This window comes from Cebus imitator, unplaced genomic scaffold (assembly GCF_001604975.1).
Source record: "Cebus imitator isolate Cc_AM_T3 unplaced genomic scaffold, Cebus_imitator-1.0 Scaffold432, whole genome shotgun sequence".
In the NCBI taxonomy this organism is placed as follows: domain Eukaryota; kingdom Metazoa; phylum Chordata; class Mammalia; order Primates; family Cebidae; genus Cebus; species Cebus imitator.
The window spans coordinates 746,483-774,429 of NW_016107747.1; the positions used below are offsets into that span (position 1 = coordinate 746,483).

Sequence of the window (27,947 nt, forward strand, 5' to 3'; positions counted from 1 at the left end):
CCCCAAAATCTGCCTGCTAAGTAATGGAGTCACTGTATTTGAAAGTTCTTTATCTGTGAAGTGGGGCTTCTTTTTACGTTATTAATTACCTAAAAACCAGTCTTATGAAATAACAAGTAACAACAAGCTACACACACACACAAACAAGCATACTAACCCCGTTTGTCATCTGGTTCTTGTTTGGTTTTAATGAGATCAACTTGTCTCCCAGTTATGGCTAAAGCTGCCAAATCAATTACACCTTTCTGACTACTATCATGAAGATGGCTCTGATCCACTATATTGGCCTTTGCTTTATTAGATTTCATCATGAAGTCTTTCAGTGCCAGAAGCTTGTCTTCCTCTTCCTCTGTCATCCCCTGAAACCAAATAAAACCATATGTTTTAGTGTATTCTCACAAGTAATAAAAACAGGCTGCAGAATGACTAACAACTAGTGGGACAAATCACCTGATTTAAAACTGAAAGAGTCAGAAGGGTGAAACAACCAAGTGCAAGTGAAAAACAAAGTAACAATACAGAATGACATGTCACTACTAAGATCGCCCAGAACACTCCATTAAAGCACTTTGTAATTTGTATCATGATTTATATCTTAACTTTCTTCCTAAAGGACAGTATTCGAATATAACTCATCTTTGCAATTTCCAAAGAACTTAAAACAATGTGTGATACCTAGTAATCTTTAAAACACAACTGTGGAATAAATATTTATTATCTAAACAAAAACTCTGAATGTACAATATTAAGCAAAATAAAGTGTACCTACTTCAACCTTGCTCCTAGTTGTGTTGAGAAATTTATACTGAATGAGTATGTGAAGGCATTTTATGATATATAAAATATACTATTCAACTCAGGAACTGATTGGAATGCTTACTGAACTGCAAATCTAAGCTACAAACCCAGTAGCATTCTAGGATAATGGCTGGAGTCAGGCTGCCTAGGTTCCAATTCCAGCCCTAATTACTACTTATCTGTGTATCTCTATTTATCTATAAAGATAATTATTACCATTCACCTTATCAGATTATAGTGAAATTTAAATGTTAATCCACCTAAAATACTTGAAACTGACAATAAGTAATCAATCTAAATAATTCATTGGCAACTTAAATTTTCTGATAAATGCGCCAGTTCTACATCTCTTTCTTTCCAACCATTTACAGAATCCTCTAGTACATTCTTATCATGCCAAAAGAATAAAAAACATTCATTTAATAAAATGTCAGTTCCCCTGAGGGAACTGACATTCTAGATTCTCAATCTAGAATCGCACTAGAGTTGAGAGTCATATTCACAATTGTCAGACAGGCTATGATAAAACCAACCCTAGGACGGCACAAAGCTAAAAAACATGAAATAAGATTGCATTAAAGTACAACAATAATAGACATATTCTTGACGAAATCCCAGTGTTCACTTGCAATACTTAGTTTATTTTCTTGTCTGCTCCTAAAGCTGAAGTTAAGGGCTCTCTTTTTGTTAGTCTATGTTTTAGTCCACAAAAGAGAGGGCCTCAGTAAGGGCCATAAATAGGAATGAAGTACAATATATGCCACAACATTTAAGGGACCTTAAACATTAAGATCAGTGAAAGAAGCCAGAAACAGAAGGCCACAGACTGCATGATTCCATTAATATTCAATGTCCAGATTAAGCAAATCTATAGAAACAGAAAGTAGATTAGAGATTGTCAGGGGCTAAGTGAAAGAGAATGACTACTAATGGATACAGAGTTTCTTTTGAGGGTGATAAAAATGTAAAATTTAACACTGGTGACAGCTGCATAACTTTGTGAACGTACTGAAAACGAATGAGTTGTACACTTTGAAAGAGTGAATTTTATGGTAGTGAATTGTATCTCAATAAAAAAAATGTTAGCACTACACCATCAAAAAAAACACCAAACAAATTGACAAGGACATTACAAGAAAGGAAAACTACAGGACAAGGTTGTTCATTAACTCAAATGTAAAAATACCATTAAAGTAGTAACAACCCAAATCCAGTATATATAAAAACATTTTTATATATTCATATTTTATTTATTTTTTAAAACTACATTTATATATAGATACAATATGACAAAGTTGTGTTTATTTCAAATATCCAGGGAATAAAGTTAAAAAAAAAAAATCAACATACTTCAACACATAACAGAATAGAAAAACCATATAATACCCTCAACAGATAAAAAACATTTGATAAAATTTAACATTCTTCCAATAATAATCTTAGCAAGCCAGAAAGAGAAGAGGATTTTCTTATTCTGTTCAAAAGATGGTAAAAAAAAACTAATAGCAAAAATCAAATTGAATGGTATAATGTTGAGTGTTTTCCCTGATATGAGAAACAAGGATGCCCACTCACATTAAATCTCTTCAATACTATATAAATATCCTAGTCATTTAAATAAGGCAAGGAAAACAAAGGTATTCAGATTAAAAAAAAAAAAAATTGATCACTCTTCAAGCATCATACAACTGTGAATGAAAATGTATAAATTATAATTTACAATTATAATTTACAAATTTGTACATTATAATGTACAAATTCAAACAAAAATGTACAAGCAAATTATTATAATTAATAAGTTTTATGAGGTTGCTGGATACAAGGAAATATAAAAATTTTTCCATATACCAACTACAAACAAAATAATGTTTTAATATGCCAATTGTAATCACATTTAAAAGAATCAAAAGTGATAAACTGACTTCTATAGGTTCAATGTAATCTCAATCAATATATCAACAAATTTTTATTATATAAAATGACAAGCTGACTTGAAAAAAATCACATGGAAAATGTGTAAGAAAATGTTAAGAACTAAGGATAGCCAAGAAAATCTTGGGAAAAAAAAAAAAGCTGGGAGATGTTTTTTTCCTACCATAAATCAAGCCTAAGTTATGGTAACCAAGAAAGTGCAGTGCTAGCCTAAGTCCATAAACATACCCACAAACTTCAGCTTCTGACCATGATGAAGTAACAGGGACCAAACTAGTATTACCCTTCCACTTTAAACTGTGCAACACACACACACACACACACACACACTCTCTCTCTCTCTCTCTCTCTCTCTCCAGGCATGAGAAAACAGGTAGGCAGGGCTACAATGCCTAAAATGTTTACAAATGAGTCCTATGATTCTCCCAGCAGTGCCGTCTAGAGAGAGTTCCCACACCATGGCAGAAGGAACATACAGTAATACAGAGCTGAGTTCAAGAATATCAGAGTTCAAGAAAGCTAGAAAGGGTAACTGTGGAGCAGAGCAATGAAGAAGAGGGATCGGCACAGAATGAGAGCTTCAGAGGGCTATGGAAGGGTGTCCTGAAGTCTTTGGCTAAATATTAAACTATGTATGCATACCTGAGGCCACAAAAAGAACACAAGCCTGGGAACAATGAAAGGTCTCTTAACATATGCAATGCATCATGTTCTGAGAAGTCCTTAGTAGGGGAGCTAAATTGGCCAACTACGGGTTGCTCTGGACCTATCCTAAGCCTATCCCAACAAAGCTTAAAAGCAAACCTTAAAAGGATGAAACTGATCCCAAGAAACTGTACAGCAGAACAAGTCCAACACTGCAAAGCAATTCAACACCCAACATAAAATTCATAATCAACAGAGAAAGAAACTGCATGCCTGGAGGTGAGGGATTAGATAAAAACTTACATTGCATTATATATCTTCTTATAACTTTTCAGTTTTAAACTGGTATTTATACTACTGTCAAAAAACACAAAAATAAAAATCACTAAAAATGTATGTCTTGTTTTAAAGGACTGGAATCATTGTGTATTATTAGCGCCTGATTAAATGGATACAAATAAAACAGGGAGACCTTGTAGATGGGATCTAATGAAGATACCCCTTCTGTGAGTCATCTCCTGATGGTAAGTTCTATTGAAAATCTGGAGTACAGATTCCAACTTCCATATGGGAAATGTTGTAGACTTAACATACACTTTTGGAACATTACCAAATATATATTTTCCCACAGAAACAATGCTAGGTAGTCCAGAAAGGCCTATTATCCATGATGTGTCTCAAGTACAGTCCTGGACAGAAGAGCACTGAAGAACTTTAAGCCAAAAATAATTCCGTAGGAGTGTTCATATTGCCTGCTTGCAAAAGCTAAAAATATGCCTCTTCACTCTGTAACCCTGACATTAGAAACAAGGACTCAATTCCTATCTCCAAAGCCTCCCCTGGATCCACGTCTCTGCTAGTAATCCTAAGAAACTCAGGTAGCACAGGGACAAAAAAGAAGTGAAGGTAGAGAAGAGGCTTTTAAGGAGGCTGGAGGAGATAAACTGCACACGGGCTTCGTCCTAAGTCTATATAAAACCCAAGTAAGCTTCTGAGTCTTAGCTGTGTCTTTTTTTTTTTTTTTTTTTTTGAGACAGCGTCTCACTCTGCCACCCAGGCTGGAGTGCAATGGTGTGATCTTGGCTCACTGTAACCTCCACCTCCCAGGTTCAAGCGATTCTCCTGCCTCAGTCTCCTGAGTAGCTGTGATGACAGGCGCGTGCCACCACACCCAGCTAATTTTTGTATTTTCAGTATAGGCAAGGTTTCACCATGTTGGTTAAGCTGCTCTTATACCCCTGACCTTGTGATCCACCTGCCTTAGCCTCCCAAAATGCTGAGATTATAGGCGTGAGCCACCGCACCCAGCCTCCATCGTTTGTTTATTTTACTTTAGAGGCAACACAGAGTGTTGTCTAAGAGTGTAGGCTTTGGAATCCGACAGGTTTAGATTCAAATGCCAACTTTGAAACTTACTGCACTATGTGAACATGAGCAAGTTAACTACCTTCCTTGCCTCTCCATTTCCTTATCTATAAAATAGAAATAACATCTGTTGTTCAAACCTGTTTTAAGGATAGTCAAAAATATGGAAATATGGTGACAACTACAGTGGTAAAGTCATTGCTGGCTTTCAAAAAAACGAAGGCTGGTGGTGGTCTACTATTGTTTCTTGTAAGAACCCCAGAGATTCTGGTCTGCTCTGCCTTCTACTAGATGTGCCTATCCCTTGAACAGAGGATCATACCCTAACCTTTAGTAGTCTCCTAAAGCCATTATCACCAGAAATAACACAAAATGGGAGATTGTTCTTCTTTTTCCACTCAGACAAATGAGGGGATCACCAGCAAAAAAATGAATATACCAAGCACTGACATTTCAGAGGAATACAGGTCAGTGAGTTTTAGTGATTTTTATCATGGCACCCAGTAATGGGGGCTGGCATTGAGGGTGCAGCAGTAGTAGAAAGGGTTAGAACAGTAGCAAGCAGGAAGTAGAAAAGCTATGGAAACGGTTCCTTCCCATTCCCTCCTTTTACCCATGGCAGTGACAAAACCTACACCCTAGCAAGGTAAAAAGAAGAGAGATGAGGAGCTACGGTGGCTCTATGTGGTAACTAATGACTTATAAGGAAGAGAAAATTTCAGGATGAAGGTTTTTTAATTAATATACAGGATAGATAGAGGAGAGAGAAATACTGGGTCACAATGGCCAAGCCTGAAGAAACATTTAGATTGGGATGGTTTTTCTTTCACATTGAAATCTCTTTGATAAGGATTACTTACTCAGGAGAAACAACAGAAAAATGTGATTCAGATTCCAATTTTCCACGAATTGCTTTCTAAAATATAAAACGTATTAATGTACAAGCCAAGGTTAAAAGAAAACCCAAAGAAACGGCTCTTCAGAAATTCAAGTCACATCAAATTAAGTCTTTAAAATGTAGGAAATAGAACCACTGTCCTAGAAGAGACATTCAGAGACATCCCCAGCCTCCATCAAATCTAGATCTAAAAGAACCAAAATGGTTATTGATCAGCCTCTCACAGGAACCTATTGCATTTTCAATCGCCCAAACCAAAGTTTGGGTATCAAACAGCACTAGATATCCAGTGACAAGTACAATACATGAAAGGTTTCACACTGCAAAACCAATAAAATTCTCTCTCTGCAACTGAGTGTATTTTCTAGTCTTCTTTTCTTGTTAAACAAGAGATGACTGACAAGCATTCTCTTTACAAACACATTCTATGGAATTAAAAAGGCATTAAGCTTGTCCTTTAGTAGGATTATGGCTCATGAAGCATATATTCAGCAATTGTATTCTTTAACAATTTTTGTTCCTATTTTGACTTCCCTAAGTTCCACATATTCCTCATAAAACAAAATGTAAATTTAGATTTAATATTTCTTTTTTTCCTCAGCTTCCCAAAATGGTGGGATTACAGGCAGGAGCCAACATGTCTGGCCTAGACTTATTTTTTTAATTTGTTTTTTCTTTAAAAAAACCAAAACAGGATACATGTATAGAACATGCAGTTTTGTTACATAGGCATATGTGTGCCATGGTAGTTTGCTGCACATATTGACGCCTCCTCTAAGTTCTCTTTCCTCAACCCCCATCCCCCAACAGGCCCCAGTGTTGTTCCCCTCTGTGTCCATGTGCTTTCAGTGTTTAACTCCCACTTATGAGTGAGAACATGCAGTGTTTGGTTTTCTGTTCCTGTGTTATTTTGCTGAGGATGATGACTTCCAGTTTCATCCATGTCCCAGCAAAGGACATGATCTCAATCCTCTTTATGACTGCATAGTATTCCATGGTGTATATACCACATTTTCTTTATCCAGTCTATCACTGATGAGCATTTGGTTTGGTTCCATGTTTTGCTTTATGTTTGCTGCAATAAACACATGTGTACAAGTGTCTTTATAGAATGATTTATATCCCTTTGGGTATACACCCACTAATGGGACTACTGGGTCAAATGCTATTTCTGGTTTTAGATCCTTGAGAAATCACCATACCCTCTTCTACAATAGTTGAACTAATTTACATTCCCACCCAGAGTGTAAAAGTGTTCCTATTTCTCCATAGCCTATCCAGCATCTACTGTTTCCTTACTTTTTTTTTTTTTGGCAGGGGCGGTGGGGAAAGTCTCCCAGGCTGGAGTACAGTGGTGCAATCTAGGCTCACTGCAACTTCCACCTCCTGGGTTCGAGTGATTCTCCTGCCTCAGCCTCCCAAGTAGCTGGGATTACAGGCACACACCATCACATCTGGCTAATTTTTTTTACTTTTAATAGAGCCAGAGTTTCAACATGTTGGCCAGTTTGCTCTCGAACTCCTGACTTTCGGTGATCTACCCACCTCGGCCTCCCAAAGCGCTAGGATTATAGGCCTGAGCCACCGTGCCTGGCCCATTCCCTGACTTTTCAGTGATTGCCATTCTGACTGGTGTGAGATGATATCTCACTGTGGTTTTGATTTGCACTTCTCTGGTCATTGGTGATGTTTGGCTTTTTTTCATATTGACAGAGTTGTTTTTTTCTTGTAAATATATTTAAGTTCCTCAAAAATTCTAGATATTAAATCTTTGTCAGATGGGTAGATTGCAAAAATTTTCTCCCACACTATAGGGTGCCTGTTCACTCTGATGATGGTTTCTTTTCCTGTGCAGAAGCTCTTTAGTTTACTTAGATCTCATTTGTCAGTTCTGGCTTTTGGTGCTGCTTTGGGCCTTTTTGTCATGAACAGACTTCATATTTCTACAGAGGCCTTACCAATGCCAAGTGTAGTAAGATTACTTCCTAGTTCTAATAAGATTTTGTTAATTGATTCAAATTCACAGGCTTTTAAGATATACCAGTAAACTGCTGGCCTATTAAGCCTAAGATGCATTATAAATACAAGTTATTTCAGTTGTTTACAAGTATTAGTTACAAATTTGAATTGAAATGAACCAGGATTTTTCCATATTGCATCTGTGTTTTACAATGTTTCTTCCAGCTAAATTTCATTACATTTTTTGGTAAAACAGAACTGAATCAAGAATACTAATTAAATCTAAGGTTATTTCTACTCTCTTTCCCTCATTTATTTAGCCAGTATCACAAAAGAAACTTAACAGTTCTCCCATGATTCCTTATTTAGCTCAACGTGATACCTTATCAACATCTTAGTATTATCTTTGCTTAGGAATCAAAGCAAATGCATAAAATGTTTGCCAAACTTACTTACTCATTTTTAATAATATAATCTAATCAATCAAAAGCATTTTTAAAAGCTAAATGGACGCTTCAATATTTTCATGAAATTTGCATTGAAATGTAAGACTTCAGAAGGGTGATACAACCTGTGAGAGCAGTTTCTTCAGAAGCTGTGCTATGGCAGGATCCTCTGGTGGAGGGCAGTCAGGAAGAGACCCATTTCGTTTCTTCTGACGCATGTGAAGATGTCTGAACAAGCTAGTAATATCTTTAGACCTCAAGGCATAATCAAATATAGAACGGCTTACTGGTTCCTTTAAAACACTGAGAAGAACAAGTTTTCTTTCAATCTATATCAGAAAAATAAAAATGATCAGCCAAAAATATAACGCATACAGTTATTTTCAAATTCAAAAAACTTGTGAAAAGTTAACATAGATATTTACTTTCTAAGAAAATGAGAGCTATCAACATCTGTAATTGTGTAGAAGAAAAAAGAATACTAGTAAACTTTAATCAGCTAAGGTATCTCTTACTTTTTGTTAGCACTAGACCACACATTTGTGTCTATTGTATTGGAAGACTAATCATCCAAGCCAGGAAATTTTAGAAAACAAAAGAGACCCATGTCTAGAACCCAACGTCAGACAGCATCCTAGATTCAAAAAGTATGTGCAGTTTACAGGTACTGTAACTGACAACCAGCAGGTACTGATCCAGAAAAGATGCTCAAAAACCACAGTTTTTCCTTAAGTCATCACATTTTCCTGGTAGATTCAATCACTTCTGAAAACCACTGCTAACTCCAGAGTTTATAAAATCCTTCCTTTATCCCAAAGAATACATTCCTTATCAATGCAAATGTAACAAAATGGATAAGCACTACTAACAGGTAACAATAACCAAGAAGATTATCTTTTTTTTCCTGTTACTCTAGCAAAAGAACCAAGAGGACTGCCTTTAGATATATTTAACTCCTTGGTGAAGTCAGCCAGTGGAAACCATCATAAAAAGATATTTTTTGTCTAATCCAAACTGTAGAAAAATAAGATTCATGAAGCAAATGAATATATTAGCCTCTCAGCTTCTGATCCTGGTCTTTCAAAATATAAAACAATGCCATAAGCAAAAGTTCAATGGACAAACTTTTAAATACAGTAACCACTCAAAAGAGTAGGTATCTCTAGAACTAATTTCCAAGGAAGCATAACTTTTCTAAAACGGCATTTTTTTTCTGATGGCGTTACCCCTTTCATGCATGTATAAGCTGCTCTTGAGGTAAAAATAAAAACATCCTACAAACTCTATGAAATAAAGAATAACCTCCAGAAACAAATCAATCTATGAAGAAAATAAGGACTGAAGATATAACCAAAGCTTCTTAGTTTTCAGAGTTTACCCAAGGCCATTTTCTCCAAACAAAAGGAAGGTATACTGAGACACAAAAGTGGGACAAAGCCAGAGAGGTGTGTGAATTCTATATGGGAAACGGAGTTTTGGTAAAGATAGGAGATCTCAGGATGTTTTAACAGCTAGAATCATCCTTCACCATCTCATTCCATTTTATCTTAATAGTTGGCTGTCTAGCAAAATGAAGGGTATAAACACTGAAAAGCTAGATAAATAGTATTTGCCCTGTACAAACCAAAGGCCCAAAATTTATCATGAAGTACTCCTAGAGATGGGGCAGAGGTTGTATGGTTGTTAAAATAAAAAAGAAACGATATCAAAACAATCAGTTAGTGGTCAAAAACTTAAAAATTTGAAAAAGACTTTTTCTAATTTATTATAACTGGATGAAATCAGTTATACTTTTTAAAATAAAAAGAAGCAATCCATCAATATACATTTTTGTTTGACTATATTTCACTTTTAATAGCAGATGTTTTATAATATTACACAAAACAAAATAAAGTATGAACTACTGTGTGATACATTAGGTACAACATGATGTAAAACATAATATTCTCTTGAACTTTTCTCACCTTCAAAGGTGCTTAGCCCATTAACATTAATTAGCTTGAAAGGAGTACAAAAACGCTATAGCTCAATGTAAATATTTTTAAATGTTAAGAAAAATAGGACTCTCTCAACATTTTTTAAAGAGGCACAGTTTGGAGGGAAGACTGACTCCAAGTTGGAACGTGTACCTGTATTATTGGTTGGGTAATGTATGGGTCAAGATAAGGCATCAGTTTACAGTAGACATCAGCTGTACTTATTCGATGAGCTACCACTGTGATAAATCCCACAGCACCATAGCGTATCCATAAATTGGGATGACACAGGAAGGGGGCTAAAGAGGAAAAGAAAAGGTATGGATCAAATAAGTTATTTCATACTATCAGGATAAACAAATTTTCAACTTATAACTGACAAAAGGATTTTGCCACAATGTTACTATCAGGAGCCTTCACATACTCAATTACCCTGAGAAATAAACTCAACCAAGCAGACACACTGTTATTATAATATTCTCTTAAAATAAATATCACAGCAGTACCACAGAAGAATGAAGACAGTTACCTCATAGCTGAGGACTTAAAATTATATTTTTTTAGTCAGTACTAAAATTGTGTAGGCACCTAGTCATTTATAACACTGGATTAAAAACTGTTGGAGACATAACAAGTCCCAACAACATATAGCTAACTATTTATTATTCCCCCACTTGTTACCCCCAAGAAGCTCAAAGACATATCACCTCTACCACCCAAGGAGGAGAGAAACTGGGGAGAAGTTACTTCTCTAAGATACAGCATAAAGACTAAGGGAACAATCTGGGTTATCTGATATTCTTTTTAATACGAGGGTTTGATCAAATCTAATACATAACTCACAATTATTTTCAAAAGACATTAATGAATGGAAACCAAAAAGGTAGAAAACATGATACTGATCCTTAAAAGGTTTAAAATACAAGATTAAACCGGAAAATTATATGTCTTTTCATACCTTTTAATGGTTTTATGTATTAAACAAAAAAATCAATGATTTCAACTAGTCGACATCAGACTAACATGATTTAGAAAAAAATACAAGCTTTTAAAGGCAAGAAAAATTATGTTAGCTCTGAGAATGCAAACACAACAGCATTCAAAGGATATTTATTATTTTATAAGAAATACACATTAACAGAGAAATAGGAATATCATCATAGGCTAATACTTATATTAAAAGGGGAAGGAGAAAAGATGCATTCAAATATCTCTCTCCCAAGGTCTTACATTTCTAATTCCTCTAATTATAAATGAGGAAGATTTTGTTTATTTCATAAATATCCTGCAACCTCTGATCCATCCAACAAGAGACACTGGATATTTTCCCTGTGGTAAGAGGGAAAAAGAGGACTGGAAAAATGTTGGTAAACCTCCAGAAAGTAGCTAAACCCATAATGGTTTGACAGGAGTTGAGAAATGTATTATACTGAATTATTTATCCCAATTCTTAACTTCCCTGTATTATACAACCATACTTGTACACTTTGTATACACTTGTGGTATACAAAGAATACTTCTCTGTCCCCTTGCTTTTGGTTTTTATCACTTGCTTTGGCCAATTAATATTAGGCAAGGTAACACAAACAGGAATTTGAAGGGTTTGCCTTCTCGTGCTTCTGTCAACACCATGAGAACATCATGTGGGTAACCACTACCCCTACAATGAGGGCCCCAGAATGAGACAGATGAATCAGAGTCACCAGAGACAACCCAGAGATGCAGAGCCTGAAGCAGGGCCACCCACACAACCCACAGGTACATGATGAGAAACTTACTGAAGGATTTACTGAGATTCTGTGGTTGACTGTTCCACAGCATTATTATATCAGTAAGTAGCTGACTGATGCAAAGCACTTCAAATACTCAAAACAACAAGAAGTCTGAATCGAAAGAACTGCCTATGAAATAGCATACTCATTCTTTTCTTTATCCAACACATTCAACTTATCAGAAGACAAGTGTGGGGGAAAATATTCATAATAGCTAAGTGGGAAGAGTATAGTTTTTAAAAGGACTACCAAAGAAATCATAATCACCATCAAAACCACCACCTCCGTTCTCTTTCACTACACGAGAAAGTGAAAACAATATGGTAGAATAGGACATTTTAGTGTTCATCCTCTTGTGGAAAAAATCTGTTTTAACAACTGTCAGTGCATGAAAACACCATTACAAAGGAGTCCAAGTGAGAGATTACAGCACCTGGGGATAGCACAAAAATGAGAAAGGCCCCAGTGAAGAGGGCAGGAAGGGCAGTTTCACATTACTCATGTCAACATTCCCCAAAGCCCAGGCAGCCAATACAAAGCAGTACCTTCCAAGTTGGGGAAGAGACAAATGAGCACCCAGCTTTGCTGTGGACTCTAACACCTGGCCCAAACCAATGAAACCTAGTGAAAACCCAAAGCATGCCCTCCCCTGCAGTCCCAGGTTCCAGGCCAACCACCATGGACCCATCCCCACAGGGGATGACCTCATCCAGGTCAGCCCTAGTGCCTAGATGACCCCAGAGGACCCAGGCTTGAGGGTACCTAGGGTCCAGACCCACCCTAGTAGGCCCTGACACCTAGCTGGTCACTGCAGGCCCAGTCTCCAGGATTGTCCCTGCTGACTCAGGCTCCAGGCCAACCCTCCATGGAAAAAGGGCCCAGAACCATGCTGATGGACTCAGGCTCTAGGCCTGCCCTGATAAATCCCGGCACCAAGCCAGCACCTACGGACTTGGGACCTGGCCCATCCCCAGAGACCATAACCCTAGGCCCAATCCAGCACCAAGCAGTCTCCCACAAATTCAGGTTCAAGGTTGCCCCAGGTCAGCCACCATGTACCCAAGACTCATGCCAGCACCCACAGACACAGTCTCCAGGTCTACGTGATAGACCTAGGCTCTAATCTCAACCTCATGGACAACTCAACAGGCCCACACCAGAGAACCCAGCACCAAGATAGCTGCACTGGACCATGATCAAGGCCTACAACAATGGATCAAGCTCCAGGCCTAACTCTGTGGATCCAAACATCTGGCCAGCCCCTGTGGAAGCAGGTGCCAGGCCCATCAACCTACTAACCCCAAAACCAGGCCAGCCTGCCCAAGGACTCCAGCAGCAATGTCACCAACAGACACTTACCCAGAATCTCTGGACAGACTGACTGGTAAAGACTGGAAGAGGTGTCTACTTCTTAAATACATGGATACCAATGCAAGGTCACAAGATCATGAGTAATCAGGGAAACGTAAGCCCGCCAAAAAACATAATAAAGAACTAGTAACAGACCCTAAAGAAATGGAGGGCTACAAACTGCCTAGAAAAGAATTGAAATAATTATCTCAAAAACGGACAGAGTCAATGGCTCATGCCTATAATCCCAGCGCTCTGGGAGTCGGAGAAGGGAAGATTACTTGAAGCCAGTTTGAGACCAGTATGGGTAACAAAGCAAGACCCCACCTCTACCAAAAAAAAAAAAAAAAAAAAAAAAAAATTAGCCAGTTATGGTAATAAATGTCTGCAGTCCCAGCTACTTGGGAGGCTAAGATGAGAGGACTGCTTGAGCCCACAAAGTTTGAGGCTGCAGTGAATAATGATCACACCACTGCATTCCAGCCTGGGTGGGAGAGAGACCCTGTCTTTAACAAAAAAAAAAAAAAATTCATCTTAAAACAAGTTCAGTGAGGTACAACAGAACAGATAGACAACTAAGCAAAATTAGGAAAACAATACACAAAGAAAATTAAAAGTTCACAATGACAAAGAAACCATAAAAAGGAACCAAACAGAAATTCTGGATCAGAAGAACACAAATGCACTGAAAAATTCCATAGAGAGCTTCCACAGCAAACTATACTGGGCAAAAGAAAGAATAAGTGAGCTCAAAAACAGGATATTTGAAATTACGCAATCAGCGGAATTAAAGCTTATTTAAAGAAACAATGACAGAAAACTTCCCAAATCTGGAGTGGGAAATGAACACTCAGATCCATGAAGCCCAAGGAATTCCAAATACATTAAATATAAACATATCTTCACCAAAAAGCATTATAATAAACTTCTCAAAGACAGAGAATTTTGAAGACAGCAAGACAAAAGCAACTCAATAAACATGGGGGCCGGGCGCGGTGGCTCAAGCCTGTAATCCCAGCACTTTGGGAGGCCGAGGCGGGTGGATCACGAGGTCAAGAGATCGAGACCATCCTGGTCAACATGGTGAAACCCCGTCTCTACCAAAAATACAAAAAATTAGCTGGGCATGGTGGTGCGTGCCTGTAATCCCAGCTACTCAGGAGGCTGAGGCAGGAGAATTGCCTGAACCCAGGAGGCGGAGGTTGCGGTGAGCCGAGATCGCGCCATTGCACTCCAGCCTGGGTAACATGAGTGAAACTCCGTCTCAAAAAAAATAAATAAATAAATAAATAAATAAATAAACATGGGAACCCTCATATGATAATCAGTGGTTTTCTTAACAGAAATGTTATTAAAACATGTAATACTAACATGTTAAAATGCTACTAAAATAAAAAACACTTCAACAAAGAATACCAGGCCAAGAAAGCAGTCCTTGCAAAATGAAGACGAGATCAAGACCTTCCCAAACAAAAGCTGTAGGAGGTCATCACCCTAGACCTGCCTTATACAAAAAGCTCAAGGGAGTTCTTCAAGTTGAAATGATAGAACATCAAATAACACTATAAAAACGTATGAAAGTATACAGCTCAATGTAAAGGTGAGAAAATAGTTCTTTCAGAATACTCTGAAACTGTAATAATGGTGCATAAATAACTTTTTAACTTCAGAATAAAGTTAAAAGACAGAAGTATTTTAAATAACTATAGCCAAAATAATTTGTTAATGGATACACGATATATAAGAGAGGTAAACTGTGACATCCATAATAGAAAATACAAGAAGAAGAGAGGTTAAAATGTAGAGTTTTTGTATAAGGTCGAAGTTGTTACCAACTTAAAATACACTGTTATGACTGTGAGATACCTTAGTAAGCCTCATGGTAACCACACACAAAAAAAGTGCAAAACACACATAAAAGATAAAGGAATCAAAGCAAAGCACTACAAAAAAAATCAAAACACAAAGGGAGACACCAAGAGAGGAAGAAAGGGATAAAGGAATTACAAAACAATAAAAAAAAACACAACTGACAAAATGACAGTTTTAAACCCTTAACAATCAATAATTACTTTAAATATAAACTGATAACATTATCCAACCAAAGACTGAATAAATTTAAAAAACAAGAGCCCACTATAGGCTATCTACAAGAAACCCACTTTAGCTTTTAGGACAGATGTAAGCTGAAAGTGAAAGAATGGAAAAAGATATTCCATGAAAATGGTAACCAAAAAAAAGAGCAGAGGTGGCTATATTGTATCAGATAAAACGGAATTTAAGTAAAAACTGCCACAAGGGACAAAGAGGGTCCCTACATTATAATTAAGGGGTTAATTCATCAAGAGGATATATCAATAAAAATACTTATGCACCCAACATTGGAGGATCAAAATATATAAAAAGTGTATTAGAGCTGGGTGCAGTGGTTCATGCCTATAATCCCAACACTTTGGGAGGCCAAAGCAGGAGGATCACTAGGTCAGGAGTTTGAGACCAGCCTGGCCAACATGATCAAACCCCATCTCTACTAAAAATACAAAATTAGCCAGGCGTGGTGGTTGGCACCTGTAATCTCAAATACTTGGGAGGCTGAGGCAGGAGAATCACTTGAACCCGGGAGACAGATGTTGCAGTGAGCTGAGATTGCACTATTGCACTCCAGCCTGGGCGACAGAGCAAGACTCTGTCTCAAAAAAAAAAAAAAAAGAGTATCATAAGGGCCATATATAACAAGTCCACAGCTAACACATACTCAAAGACAAGGATGCCCATTTTTGCCACTTCTGTCCAACACAGTACTGGATGTCCTTGGTACAGCAAGGCAATTAGGCAAGAAAAATAAAAGGTATCCAAATTGGAAAGGAATAACTGTCTCTATTTGCAGACGACACGATCCTACATGTAGAAAACCCTTATGATGCCACCAAAAACTCATTAGAACTAATGAACAAATTCAGTGTAGGTCCCCACAGGGTCATGGGGTGTCCCTTATGCTGTGCTGAGGTGCAGGATCTCAGAAGTAAAGAGATAGGACACTGAAGAACTGGTGGAAGAGCAGCTAGACTCGGGAGGCCATGCCACCTGTGAGTGGAGATCGGCAAGAGCCCCAAATGCCCAGAAGCATCTGTATTTATTAGGTACAACAGGGGACAGGGTCGTAAGTGAGGTCATCATCTACAGGCTGAGTAATAGGCATAATCACATGAGTTACAAGCGAGGGAGCCACCACATTATGTCACCTCAGCAGAGAGGTGGGCCATGCGCAGTATGGGGCCGTACTGTGCACAGTAGTAGAGGGTCATGTACAGAAAAGGGGTCCACCCGCCTTAGGTCACCGAGGCAAGGAGGTGGGCTGTGTGCAACAGGTGTCGTACGCAACACTTCTTATCTGGGGGCTAGAGACTTCAAAGGATTTCTAATAGAAGGATACTGTAAGCCAATGCAGTGGGAGCTGACAGACCGTGCTCTTCTCTTAAGATATTTATGGGAGGATGATTTGGGCTAGCACAGAAGCGAGAAAAGACTGACGGGGTGTACAGCCGCCGTGGCTGGTCACACCAGAGGGGTTCTTCACCCTCGATTATTTCCAGGATCTCAGGCTTGAGGTCTACTTTCCATAGGAACTGGATGCATGGTACTACAGCTCCTTTATCAGGAGGAGAGGCTCTTGCTCCAAGCCTGCCATACAGCATATGCCCTTTCAGGCAGAGACGCCACCGCCTGGGTCTTTGGTTCTTGTCCTGGTCTGGCTGTTTTCCCATGCACTGCTTCTGTTCTGTGACTGTTCTAGGCATTCCACCTACTTCAAACTACTATATGGTTATATAGAAGGATATATAAATCAGCACCAAATGTGTCATTACAGCTCCAACTACAATACCTATATGATTATACATAAAGATTATATAGAACTAAGTACGTCAGATATAAGTATTAAGTACGATTATATAAGCTAGATATATGTAAGCAGTAAGTTATACTTCAGGCACTAATTCTGCAAATTAATATATTAGTATATATAGGAAACAGCTGAGTAATAACACTATAAACTAAGATATTTTTCAGGCACTAATTGTTCCTAGGGTCTGGACAGTTCTCCTTCCTCGGTGCCCATGGGGATGTTACCCACAATTCAGGAAAGTTGAAAGATACAAAATCAACAAACGAAAGTCAGTGGTTTCTATATACTAGGAATGAAATATCAAAAATTTTTTAAAAATAAGAAAAGGATCCCATTTACAATATCACCTAAAAGAACAAAATGCTTAGGAATAAATTTAACCAAGAGGGTGAAAAATTTAGATATTAAAAACTATAAATATTGATTAAAGAAATTAAAGACACAAATAAATGAAAAAAATCCCATGTTCATAGATTGAGAGAATTGATACTGTCAAAATAGCTATACTTCCCAAAGCAATCTACAGTCAATGCAATCCCTATCAAAAATCCAATGACATTTTTCAAAGAAAAAAAAATCCTAAAATTTTTATGGAACCACAAAGTCTCAAAAAAACCAAAGCAATCCTGAGCAAAAAGAACAAAGCTAGAGGCATCACATTTCATAGTTTCAAAATTTACTACAAATCTATAGTAATTAAAATACTATGGTACTGACACAAAAACAGACATATAGACCAACAGAACAGGGAGCCCAGAAATAAATTCATGACTTTACAGGCAATTAATCTTGAACAAAGATGCCAAAAACACTGGGAAAAGTCTCTTCAATAATGGTGGTAGGAAGACTGGATATCTACATGCAGAAGAATGACACTGGACCCTACCTAACCCAATATGCAAAAATGAATTCAAAACGCATTGAACATTTAAGACCTGAAACCATAAAATTATGAGAAGGTGGAACAGGGGAAAAGCCTCTTGGCACTGGTCTGAACAATGGTGTTTTGGATATGACCGCAAAAGCACAGAAACAAAGGCAAAAATAGACAAATAGGACCAAATCAAACTAAAAAGCTTCTGTACAGCAAATAAAACAATCAGCAGAATGAAGGGACAAGCTATAGAAAGGAAGAAAATATCTACAAACCATATATCTGGTGAGGGAATAACAACCATAATATGTAAGGAATTCAAACAACTCATTACCAAGAAAACAACCCAACTAAAAATGCACAAAGGCCTTAAACATTTCTCAGAAGAAGACAAATAGCCAACAGGTATATTAAAAAATGCTCAATGTCACTAATCATGAGGAAAATGCAAATCGAACCCACAGTAAGATATCACTACACACCTGCCAGGATGGGTATTATCCAAAAAAAACAAAAGGAAACAAGTGTTGACAAGAATGTGGAGAAAAAAAAGAGAAAGAAAAAAAAAAAAAAACCTTGGCTGAACAAGAGGTTAAAAAAAAAAAAGATAATTTTTTTTTTTTTGAGACCGAGTTTCACTGTTGTTACCCAGACTAGAGTGCAATGGCACGATCTCGGCTCACCACAACCTCCACCTCCTGGGTGCACGCAATTCTCCTGCCTCAGCCTCCCGAGTAGCTGGGACTACAGGCGTGTATCACCATGCCCAGCTAATTTTTGTATTTTTAGTAGAGACGGGATTTCACCTTGTTGACCAGGATGGTCTCGATCTCTTGACCTCGTGATCCACCCACCTCGGCCTCCCAAAGTGCTGGGATTATAGGCGTGAGCCACCACGCCTGGCCCGAGAAAAAAAAAATTTTTAAAAAGAAAACAATGCGGAGAAAAGGGAACTGTGTGATACATCACTCGTGAGAATGTAAATTTGTACAACCATTATGAAAGACAGTATGGCAATTCCTCAAAAAATTAAAAATAAGACCAGGTGGGGTGACTCACGCCTGTAGCCCTAGCACTTCAGGAGATCAAGGGAAAAGAATTACTTGAGTCCAGAGTTTGAGACCATCTTGGGTAACTTAGCAAGACCCATGTTCTACAAAAGAGAATTTAAAAACTAGCCAGAGCCAGGGGTGGTGGCTTACACCTATGATCCTAGCACTTTAGGAGGCCAAGGCAGTTGGATCCTGAGGTCAGGAGTTTAAGACCAGCCTGGCCAATATGGTGAAACCTCATCTCCACTACAAATACAAAACAAAACAAAACAAAACAAAACAAAAAAATTAGCCAGACATGGTGGCGGGTGCCTGTAATTCCAGCTATTCGGGAGGCTGAGGCAGGAGAATGGCTTGAGCCCGGGAGGCAGAAGTTGCAGTGAGCCAAGATCGCACCACTGTACTCCAGCATGGGTGACAAGAGTGAGACTCTGTTTCAAAAAACAAACAACAACAACAACAAAAACCCAAAGTCTTGCTTCTTGTTAAAGGTAACACAGACTTAACAACAGATGAAAACAAAGCAGTACTTCCCAACTGGGGCTGGAGGAGCCAATGAGTCAGCTTGTCTGTCTCTCACATTCATATAAGCATGCACACATGCACATACATACATGCACACCCACACAATCAATAGTAGGAACCCCAATCAATCAACAGTAGGAACAATGAAGTTGCAATTCTCACTCTACATTACCTAGAAATTTTTTGAAGTTCTTCACACATCCTAATTTTCTCATTCTAATTTTGAGAAACAGAAACTTACCAATATCACTGGCAAATTCGTAAACATGGGGTTTTTGCAGCAATCCTAACTGGCACATACAAGTAAGGGCATAAAGAGCTTTCACAATAACAAATTCCTCAGCATCACTAAGGCCTTGTTGTAGCAGGGGCTTAAGAATTGAGGAGCTTTGCCAGCCAACATAGGCAGCAACACCTGGAAATGAAAAGTAACATTATGTGATTATTCAATACCTAAAAGTACGTATATTATTAAGCAAAGCAATAAAATTAAGTAAAAGCCAAACGTATTGATCAATTACCTAGGAAAGAACACTGGACTTCCTACCCAGCATGATAAAGTTAAAAAGACCCACAGCAAAGCAAACCATGAAGAAATTCTCGGATACTACAGAGAAGTTAAGATTCTAAAAACTTACAAAAAATGAAAACGCAGGTCTCCTAAAAAGGAAGAATCAGACTGGAATTACATAAACTTCAGCAGCAACAGAGGTTAGAAGACAAGGCATAGGCAAGCAAGGCATTCAAAGTTATGAAAAGAATTCTATTTTCAGTCAAACTATCAATTAAATAAAAAAAATAAATAAGTCATTTCAAGATATGTAAGGACTATTAAAGGTCTGCCTCCCATGCAACCCTGTCTAGGAAAGTTTCAACCTAAGAATTCAAGGGCAAAAAAAAGCTGGCAAAGACCTAGAAATAAGTCAGCCCAGATTAGAATTAAAAACTAATAAATTTCAAGAAATATCATCAAGAAGAAAATGGAATAGATTCCAAGCAACAATATAATTAATAAGAAACAAGCTAGCTATTATAGATATGGTGACAATATACTACTTTTCTTTCTAAAAGGAAAACAAAGCAATCTAAAATTCCAGAACAAAAATTTTTCAAGAAAATCATAGTCCAAATATAAAATTAAAATAACGTATTTAGTAACTAAAAGAGGAAGTAAAGTAGAATCCACTGACCTTGCTATAAACATACTCAACTGGTGAGGGGGGCAGTCACTGAACTGAGATTGTGATGAAGCAAATATAATTACACAATACTACTTGGCTCCACAGTCAATAAAATTTACACATTCATAATCATGTACATTTTGTTTTGAAGCTTCATAATCATTCTATACATAAAATACTTTATTATGATTATAGAACAGAATGTATTATTACCTATAACAATAAAATTGTTGAGAGTTCTCAATTCTCAACTAAACAAACAGTAAGAAGAGAAACAGGTTAAAGAGAAACAAAAGGGGCACTAATCTTGTAGTGCAAATCAGAGGTCAAGCAATACAAAACAGACTTAATTACTCAAAGTTATTAAAACAACAAGCTAAAAACTAAAGCACTGAAAATAGTAGTCAACATCTCAAAAACTGAGAAGAGAAGAAAGATCAAGGCATGTTATGAGTAAGTTAAATCTTCAACTGGCATAGAAAAAAATTCAAGAGATAAAGTCCAAAGCTGGTTATTCTGAATATAGTAACATGAAAATGTTATTTACTTAAAAAAATATTATTTACTGATATGGTAATAATCACCTAAAAACACTAAAACAAAAGCACAAAGCTGAGTAGTTGCCTCTGGAAATTTCAATTATTGATTTTCACACATTTTAAATTTTTATTAAATTTTATATTATTTCTTTTTTCTTTTTTTGAGACGGAGTTTCACTCATGTTACCCAGGCTGGAGCGCAATGGCACGATCTCGGCTCACCGCAACCTCCGCCTCCTGGGTTCAGGCAATTCTCCTGCCTCAGCCTCCTCAGTAGCTGGGATTACAGGCACGCACCACCATGCCCAGCTAATTCTTTGTATTTTTAGTAGAGACGGGGTTTCACCATGTTGACCAGGATGGTCTCGATCTCTTGACCTCGTGATCCANTTTTTAGTAGAGACGGGGTTTCACCATGTTGACCAGGATGGTCTCGATCTCTTGACCTCGTGATCCACCCGCCTCGGCCTCCCAAAGTGCTGGGATTACAGGCGTGAGCCACTGCGCCCGGCCAATTTTATATGATTTCTAAAAGCCTATTTCCTTTATGATTAAAAAAAGTCATAATTGTTTGATAAAAGGAAAAATACTATCTGAAATTCCAGTGGATTATATTTAGGAACCTTACAAACTGAAATGTACAATGAGCTAAAATAGCTACGAATATTTTGAAAATAAAGAATGACATCTGGAAACTTACCCTATCAGATAAAGTTGATTAAAAATATATAATATTGTAAACTGAATATGGCTATGAATATGAGTACAAGAACAGAAAAATCAATGGAATAGACTAGATACCCAAAAAACTGACCTTAACAGACAGAGGCATGCAACAGATGATAAAAGAGTTTCGGCTGGGCATGGTGGCTTATGCCTGTGATCCCAACACTCTGGGAGGCTGAGGTAGGCAGATCATGAGGTCAGGAGTTCAAGACCAACCTGGCCAATACGGTGAAACCCTGTCTCTACTAAAAATACAAAAATAAGCTTGTCATGGTGGCATACACCTATAATCCCAGCTACTCGGGAAGTTAAGGCAGAAAAATGGCTTGAACCCAGGAGGCAGAGGTTGCAGCAAGCCAAGATGGTGCCACTGCACTCCAGCCTGGGGGACAGAGCAAGACTCTGTCTCAAAAAAAAAAAAAAAAAAAAAAAAAAAAAAAAAAAAAAAAAAAATAAAAAAACAAAAAAAAAATTTAAAAAAAAAAAAAAAAAAAAAAAAAAAAATGTTTCACAAACCAGTAAGAAAAAAACAAAAAACGCTTAATAAATTATGTTGAGAAAATTGGTTACATATCTGAAAACAAAAAGAAAATTTAGATTTCACCTTACATCGCAGACCATAAATAAAGGTCCATTAAACAGTTAAGTGTGAAAAATAAAGCATGAAAAAGAAGGCAAGCACACAACAGATTATAATCTAATTCTGAAATGGAAAAGATTTTATATACAAAAGTTAAAAAAAATCACAAAGCAAAAAGATCAAATAAACTGACTTAAGAAAAATGGTCTACAAAAAAGATTAAAAAATCAAGTTAAAGAACTGAGAAATGTGTGCTTACAATGGATTTAAAAAATTATTTTCTTAATGTGCATATAAAGTCTCAAAAAAAAGAAAAGAGTATCAGGATAAAATAAGCAAAAATTATGAATTTAAAAATTCATAGTATTAGAAATATGAATAATCAACATGAGAAAGTTTTTCAACTTGATAGCTAAACTAAGAAATACATAGCAAAACAAGTTATCATTTTACCCTTCCAACAGGCAAAGATTAAGTAAAGCCTATTTCACACTGAGTGGGTATGCAGCATTAATGGAGATGGGAATGCAAAATGATATAATCTTTTTGAATAGCTTATAAATGTGTCATGAGTTTTAAAAATAAATTCACATTCTTTAACAGAGTAATTAAAATTGTTTACTTTAGGAAAATAAGCAGAAACAACTAACATACATGCTTTACACCAAATATATAAATTATCTATATATGGCAGAAAAAAATGAAAATATCCAAAAGAAGGGTTAAATAAATCTTGGCAAAACTATACAATGGAATAATTTAGATCTATTAAATTATGGTTTCAAATAAATTTTTAATGACATGAGAAAATGCTTAAAGTATATTAGAAAAAAGTTTTAAGAAATAATAAAATAAAATTAGTAGTAATATATGTATAGCACTTATGCCAGGCACTATTACATATATTAATTCATTCTATCCCCCAACAACCAGTAAGACAGGCACTATTATTATCTCCATTTTACAGATAGGTAAACTAAAGCATAAAAAAATTGATTTTCAAGAACCACAACTAGTGACAAAGCAAACACTTGAGTCCAACAGTTTAGCTCCACAATGCCTGCTTTTAACCATCAGCATATGACAAAAAGGGATAAATGGAATGGAAAAAGAAGAAGAAGAGCTATGGGAAAAAACATCAAAGCTTTAACAGAGACTGTACATGGGTTGTAGGATTAAAGGTCATTTATTTTCTTCCTGGTTTCTGTAATTTCCCAATTTTTCCAAGTTTAATTTCCAAAAGTAATATAAGCATGTGTTGCTTTTATTAATAAAAAATTGTTTTTAAATTAAAAAAGAACTAATATATGTTTCAAAAAACACATGAACTGACAAATAGATAGGGGAAGTTTTAAGAACCAACTTTTCCCAAGAAAGAAAATAAAAATAATATTATTTGAAAGAAGACGAGAACAAGGAAGACAAAAAGACATAAGAATCAAAGAATACTGTACTGTATTCAGGAACAGAGTTAGATGAAGTCCCAGATGGAAGACTAAGATGCAGCTATAAACTAATGCAAAAATAAAAAACAAAAGATAAAAAAAAAAAAAAAATGAAAAAAAAAACAGGTACAGTAATTTCCAATAATAACAAAGCAAGAAAAACAGGGAATTTGAAAGTTTTTCAAAGTAGAAAGTACCATTTCCTGCAAAACATATGATAGCATTTGCAGAAATATCAATCCTGTTGCCATGTAAGTTTCTTGCATTTTATTTTAAAAAAAAAAAAAAAAAAACAGCACACCTTTTAACAGTTACTTTCCCGTATTATTGGGAACCAAAACTTAGACTTACAGCTTCCTGCTGCCTCACGAGAAAGTTTGGATAACAGCCAACCTTTCCAATGTGCAGAACAGTCTTTAAACCTTTTGGGTTAACAGATAAACTGTTACAACCAGGTGGGAAATTATATAATAAAGGATAGTGGATAATCATAATATGAATTTAGCATACAATATTTCATAATTGGCTAAATCTTAAACTGAAAAGATCAGTACCTTCAGGGAAATGGGGGTCAGTTATTATTCAAAAGAGAAAAATACTAAATCCTGTATTGAACATGACTTAATTCATGTAAAATACTGTCCACTTCATTTACTTCTAATTCTGAATCCAAATGTAATAAAAGTCAGGCATATGAAAGATAAGAGTCTGACTTTAGATAAATCTAAAAATCAAGAATCATAAAATCAAAGAACAGCAAAAAATTGCAGCTTAAATATTCACAAATTTGAAGTTTACACAAAGCCTTTAACTTAATTCTTTCCAACTAGACTGATTTTCAACTATAATTATATTTTAACTGTTATTTTCTGATTCTAAAAGAGATGCATGTTCATTTTTATTAACATGTTTATAAACATATGATTTCTATTAGTTACCTTTACACAAAAGCAATCATACTTTAAGAGGATTTACAATCTACTTAGGTCACTTTAACATATTTCATGGTACTTTCCCAGGTCATTATTCTGTTAAAATATAATTTTTAATGACCACACGGTATTCTTTCATACGGATGTACCACAGGCTGATTTACCAACTCTTTATTTTACCAAGCTAAAACACTTACATCATCCAAAAGCAGAATGAAGACAGAAATAGTAAAAATTCATTTCATTATTAATGAAATTTGGTGGTATCATCTATCTTTCAGATTGCATGGAAGTATTTGTAAGGATAATTAAAAATCTTAAATGATGAATTTAAAAGCAAAAAACATACCAACTATACTATCAAAAAATGCTCCACGTAGATGCCAATCATTCTTATCATTTAGGAAAGTAATCATGTGGGACAACAAAACATCATTGGCTTTCTGACGTCCAAAGAATACACACAGCCGTGTTATTCCATTTTCCATTAAGGTTTGTTTTACAATATTTTCAGGGTCACTTAGCAAAGTAACAACTTTCTGCTGGACCATTTCATGTAAGGCTTGAAGCTCTAAAAAAAAAAAAAAAAGAAAGAAAAGAAAAAACAAATAGGATCAATTTTTCCCCCGAACAGATAGTCCCAGTCTTTCTTACTCATCAGAGAGATTGATCACAGAAGCCACCAAAGTCTTTAATCACGAATATTTTTCCATTATTCAAAGCTCTGAAGGATGGGAAAGTGAAATATAAAGTGAAGTATATCGAATATCCTAACAAGCAGATGCCACAAGCATCTATCTCCCTAATTAAATAGCTTCATTTATGAGCTCAGGGAGAAAATTATACAGGGGTACCAGAAAGGAAATCACACTGCCCCAATAAGGTCCAAGTTAATCAAGGACTTGAAAATACTAGATAGGATAAGGATATAACGTGATGGTACTAAGCAATCCTTGTAGAAAGTGTTTTTAAAGGTCAGTTTATTTTAGCAAGCCAGGAAATACACTGCAAGTTCTGTCAAGGCTTTACTTGATCTGCACACTGTTTTCTTCTCTGGCCTAATCTCTTCCTCACCCTCACTTTTTCTTACTTATTTACTTAGTTGCCTGTCTTCTCTTTACTAAAACATAAGTTCAAGAGCAGGGATCATTTCTATCTTATTCATCACCATGCTCTAGTGCTTAGGGCAGGCTCCTAATTTGCCTGATGCAGAGCTAATCTTTAACAATTATCTGTGAATGCACAGAAGACAGGGCCACTCTTGGTCCAACTATTGTTAAGGAAAAAGGTCTGACATGCAAGACTATATGCTCACATTAAGAAAAACTTTAGATTACCTCCTGAAAATTTTTAACATTTAGCTTTATTATCTAAACAGGTCCAATTACATGGCTATAGGATACCATTATTTTCCAAGTAAGTCCACAAAAAAAAGGCTGGATGTCCTGATATGTCCTCCTATAACTTCAAAACTATTTCACTGTAATTCAACTCTAGATAATACATGTTGTCTAAAAATGGTGCCATTTTAACAAGTAACGGCCATTGTAGTTGTTTATAGCACAACATTCTAAAAACTAGATTTCTCTCGTTTTTCACAACTAGAATCATCCTGGAGAAATTTACATCTATTACTTTACTTCTAAATCTTTTACTCAACAAATATTAACTAAAGACCTATAAAGAGTTGTATAATGCAAAGAAATCTAAGACAGGGACTTTGACTTTAATAAGTTTACCATCATCACATCTGTTCTTTTATGGTTTTGAAGTGTAAATCACAAATAGTATGAAATAAAAACAATTTGTGACTGAGGATCTTCAGAATATACTCACATAAAAAGAAAAAGTTTAGTTTCTTTAGCTATGGTGTTTCTAATCTTTCCTTCTTTTTGAGGATTATGTAATTCAGCTGTTTACTGCTCACACAAATCAATTCTGGCTAATAAACAATTGGGTTTAGTATCCAGGGTGACAAGCTGATTGTTTTCTGGCAAGGTAACAGTATATGAGGATAGACAGAATAATTGGACACCAGTGACTCTTCCTATCTAATATATACATGAAAACTACAAATGATAGTTTTACAAGTTAGCATCACCAATTCATTCTAAATAATAGGAAATCTAGAAGAGAAAATTATACAACCTGTGTCATAATTTCCATTTGGATGTGTAACTTCATCTATTTCTTCATTATTGGGGTCATTTTCCATATTAAGATTTTTTAACTGTACTAATTCCAGAAATCTCAGAGCTGTTTCTGCCAGCAGAGCTATGTTTTCTATAAAATAAAAAGAAAATTTATAATTACAATATTAACTTTCTGTAAAACTTATAACTTTTCATCCATCTTTCTACATATAAACAATAATCATAAGCCTATGGGAAAACCAGAACTTATCGATTTAGCATTTAACCTTATCAGATTTTAGTGACCCAGCTCATAATCTACAACTATCTCCAAACTGCCAGTTTTATTAATGAAACACAGCTTAAAAAATAATAATCATAATAATACAAAAATAACCTAACACCCAAATCTACTGAGGCCCAATTCTCTGCAGAGACTTACAATTTAAACAATATCTTGACAAGTGAGAGATATTTATTAGACTAACAAAGAAACATCCACATTAAAATAACAGATCAAGTTAAGCTTTGGGATCAGACATATCTGGGTTCAAACCTCAACCTTCCACTTATTAACTTGTCTATTTACGCAATCTGAGACAATTTCTTCACATATAAATGAAGAGTCACAACTGCCTCAAAGAGAAACCACTGTTAGACTGCTTTACAAGTGTTCCTTAAGTTCCTAGTGAACCAAAGTGGCAGACTGCCACATTTATACAGTTGTCTGTATCTTCTTCTTTCTCTTTCTGATGATCTACAAAGACTGATCCTCCTCACCACTCACTGCAAAGTAACTTTTAATTTCTGCTGTCACATTTACTATCTCTTCACTTATACTTTCTTCTCCCTTCCATTTTTACTTATTCTTGTGTCTATGTCCTACCTTGCCTCCCACTTTACATATGTGTTTCTT

General features: G+C 36.1%; 1 protein-coding gene across 3 annotated transcripts in view; it reads right to left on the reverse strand.

Annotated features, from left to right (window-relative positions):
• The window catches only part of PIK3R4 (phosphoinositide-3-kinase regulatory subunit 4), a 74,034-nt gene that overhangs the window by 30,779 nt on the left and 15,308 nt on the right, over positions 1-27,947 (reverse strand). For all 3 annotated transcript variants that reach the window (XM_017510153.2, XM_037731938.1, XM_017510154.2), the window contains 6 exons: positions 27,048-27,182; positions 25,249-25,470; positions 19,738-19,911; positions 10,173-10,318; positions 8,169-8,372; positions 158-359 (listed from right to left, as the gene is read on the reverse strand). In XM_017510153.2, the coding sequence (XP_017365642.1) occupies positions 158-359; positions 8,169-8,372; positions 10,173-10,318; positions 19,738-19,911; positions 25,249-25,470; positions 27,048-27,182 (1,083 nt within the window). The remainder of the gene's footprint in view (positions 1-157; positions 360-8,168; positions 8,373-10,172; positions 10,319-19,737; positions 19,912-25,248; positions 25,471-27,047; positions 27,183-27,947) is intronic.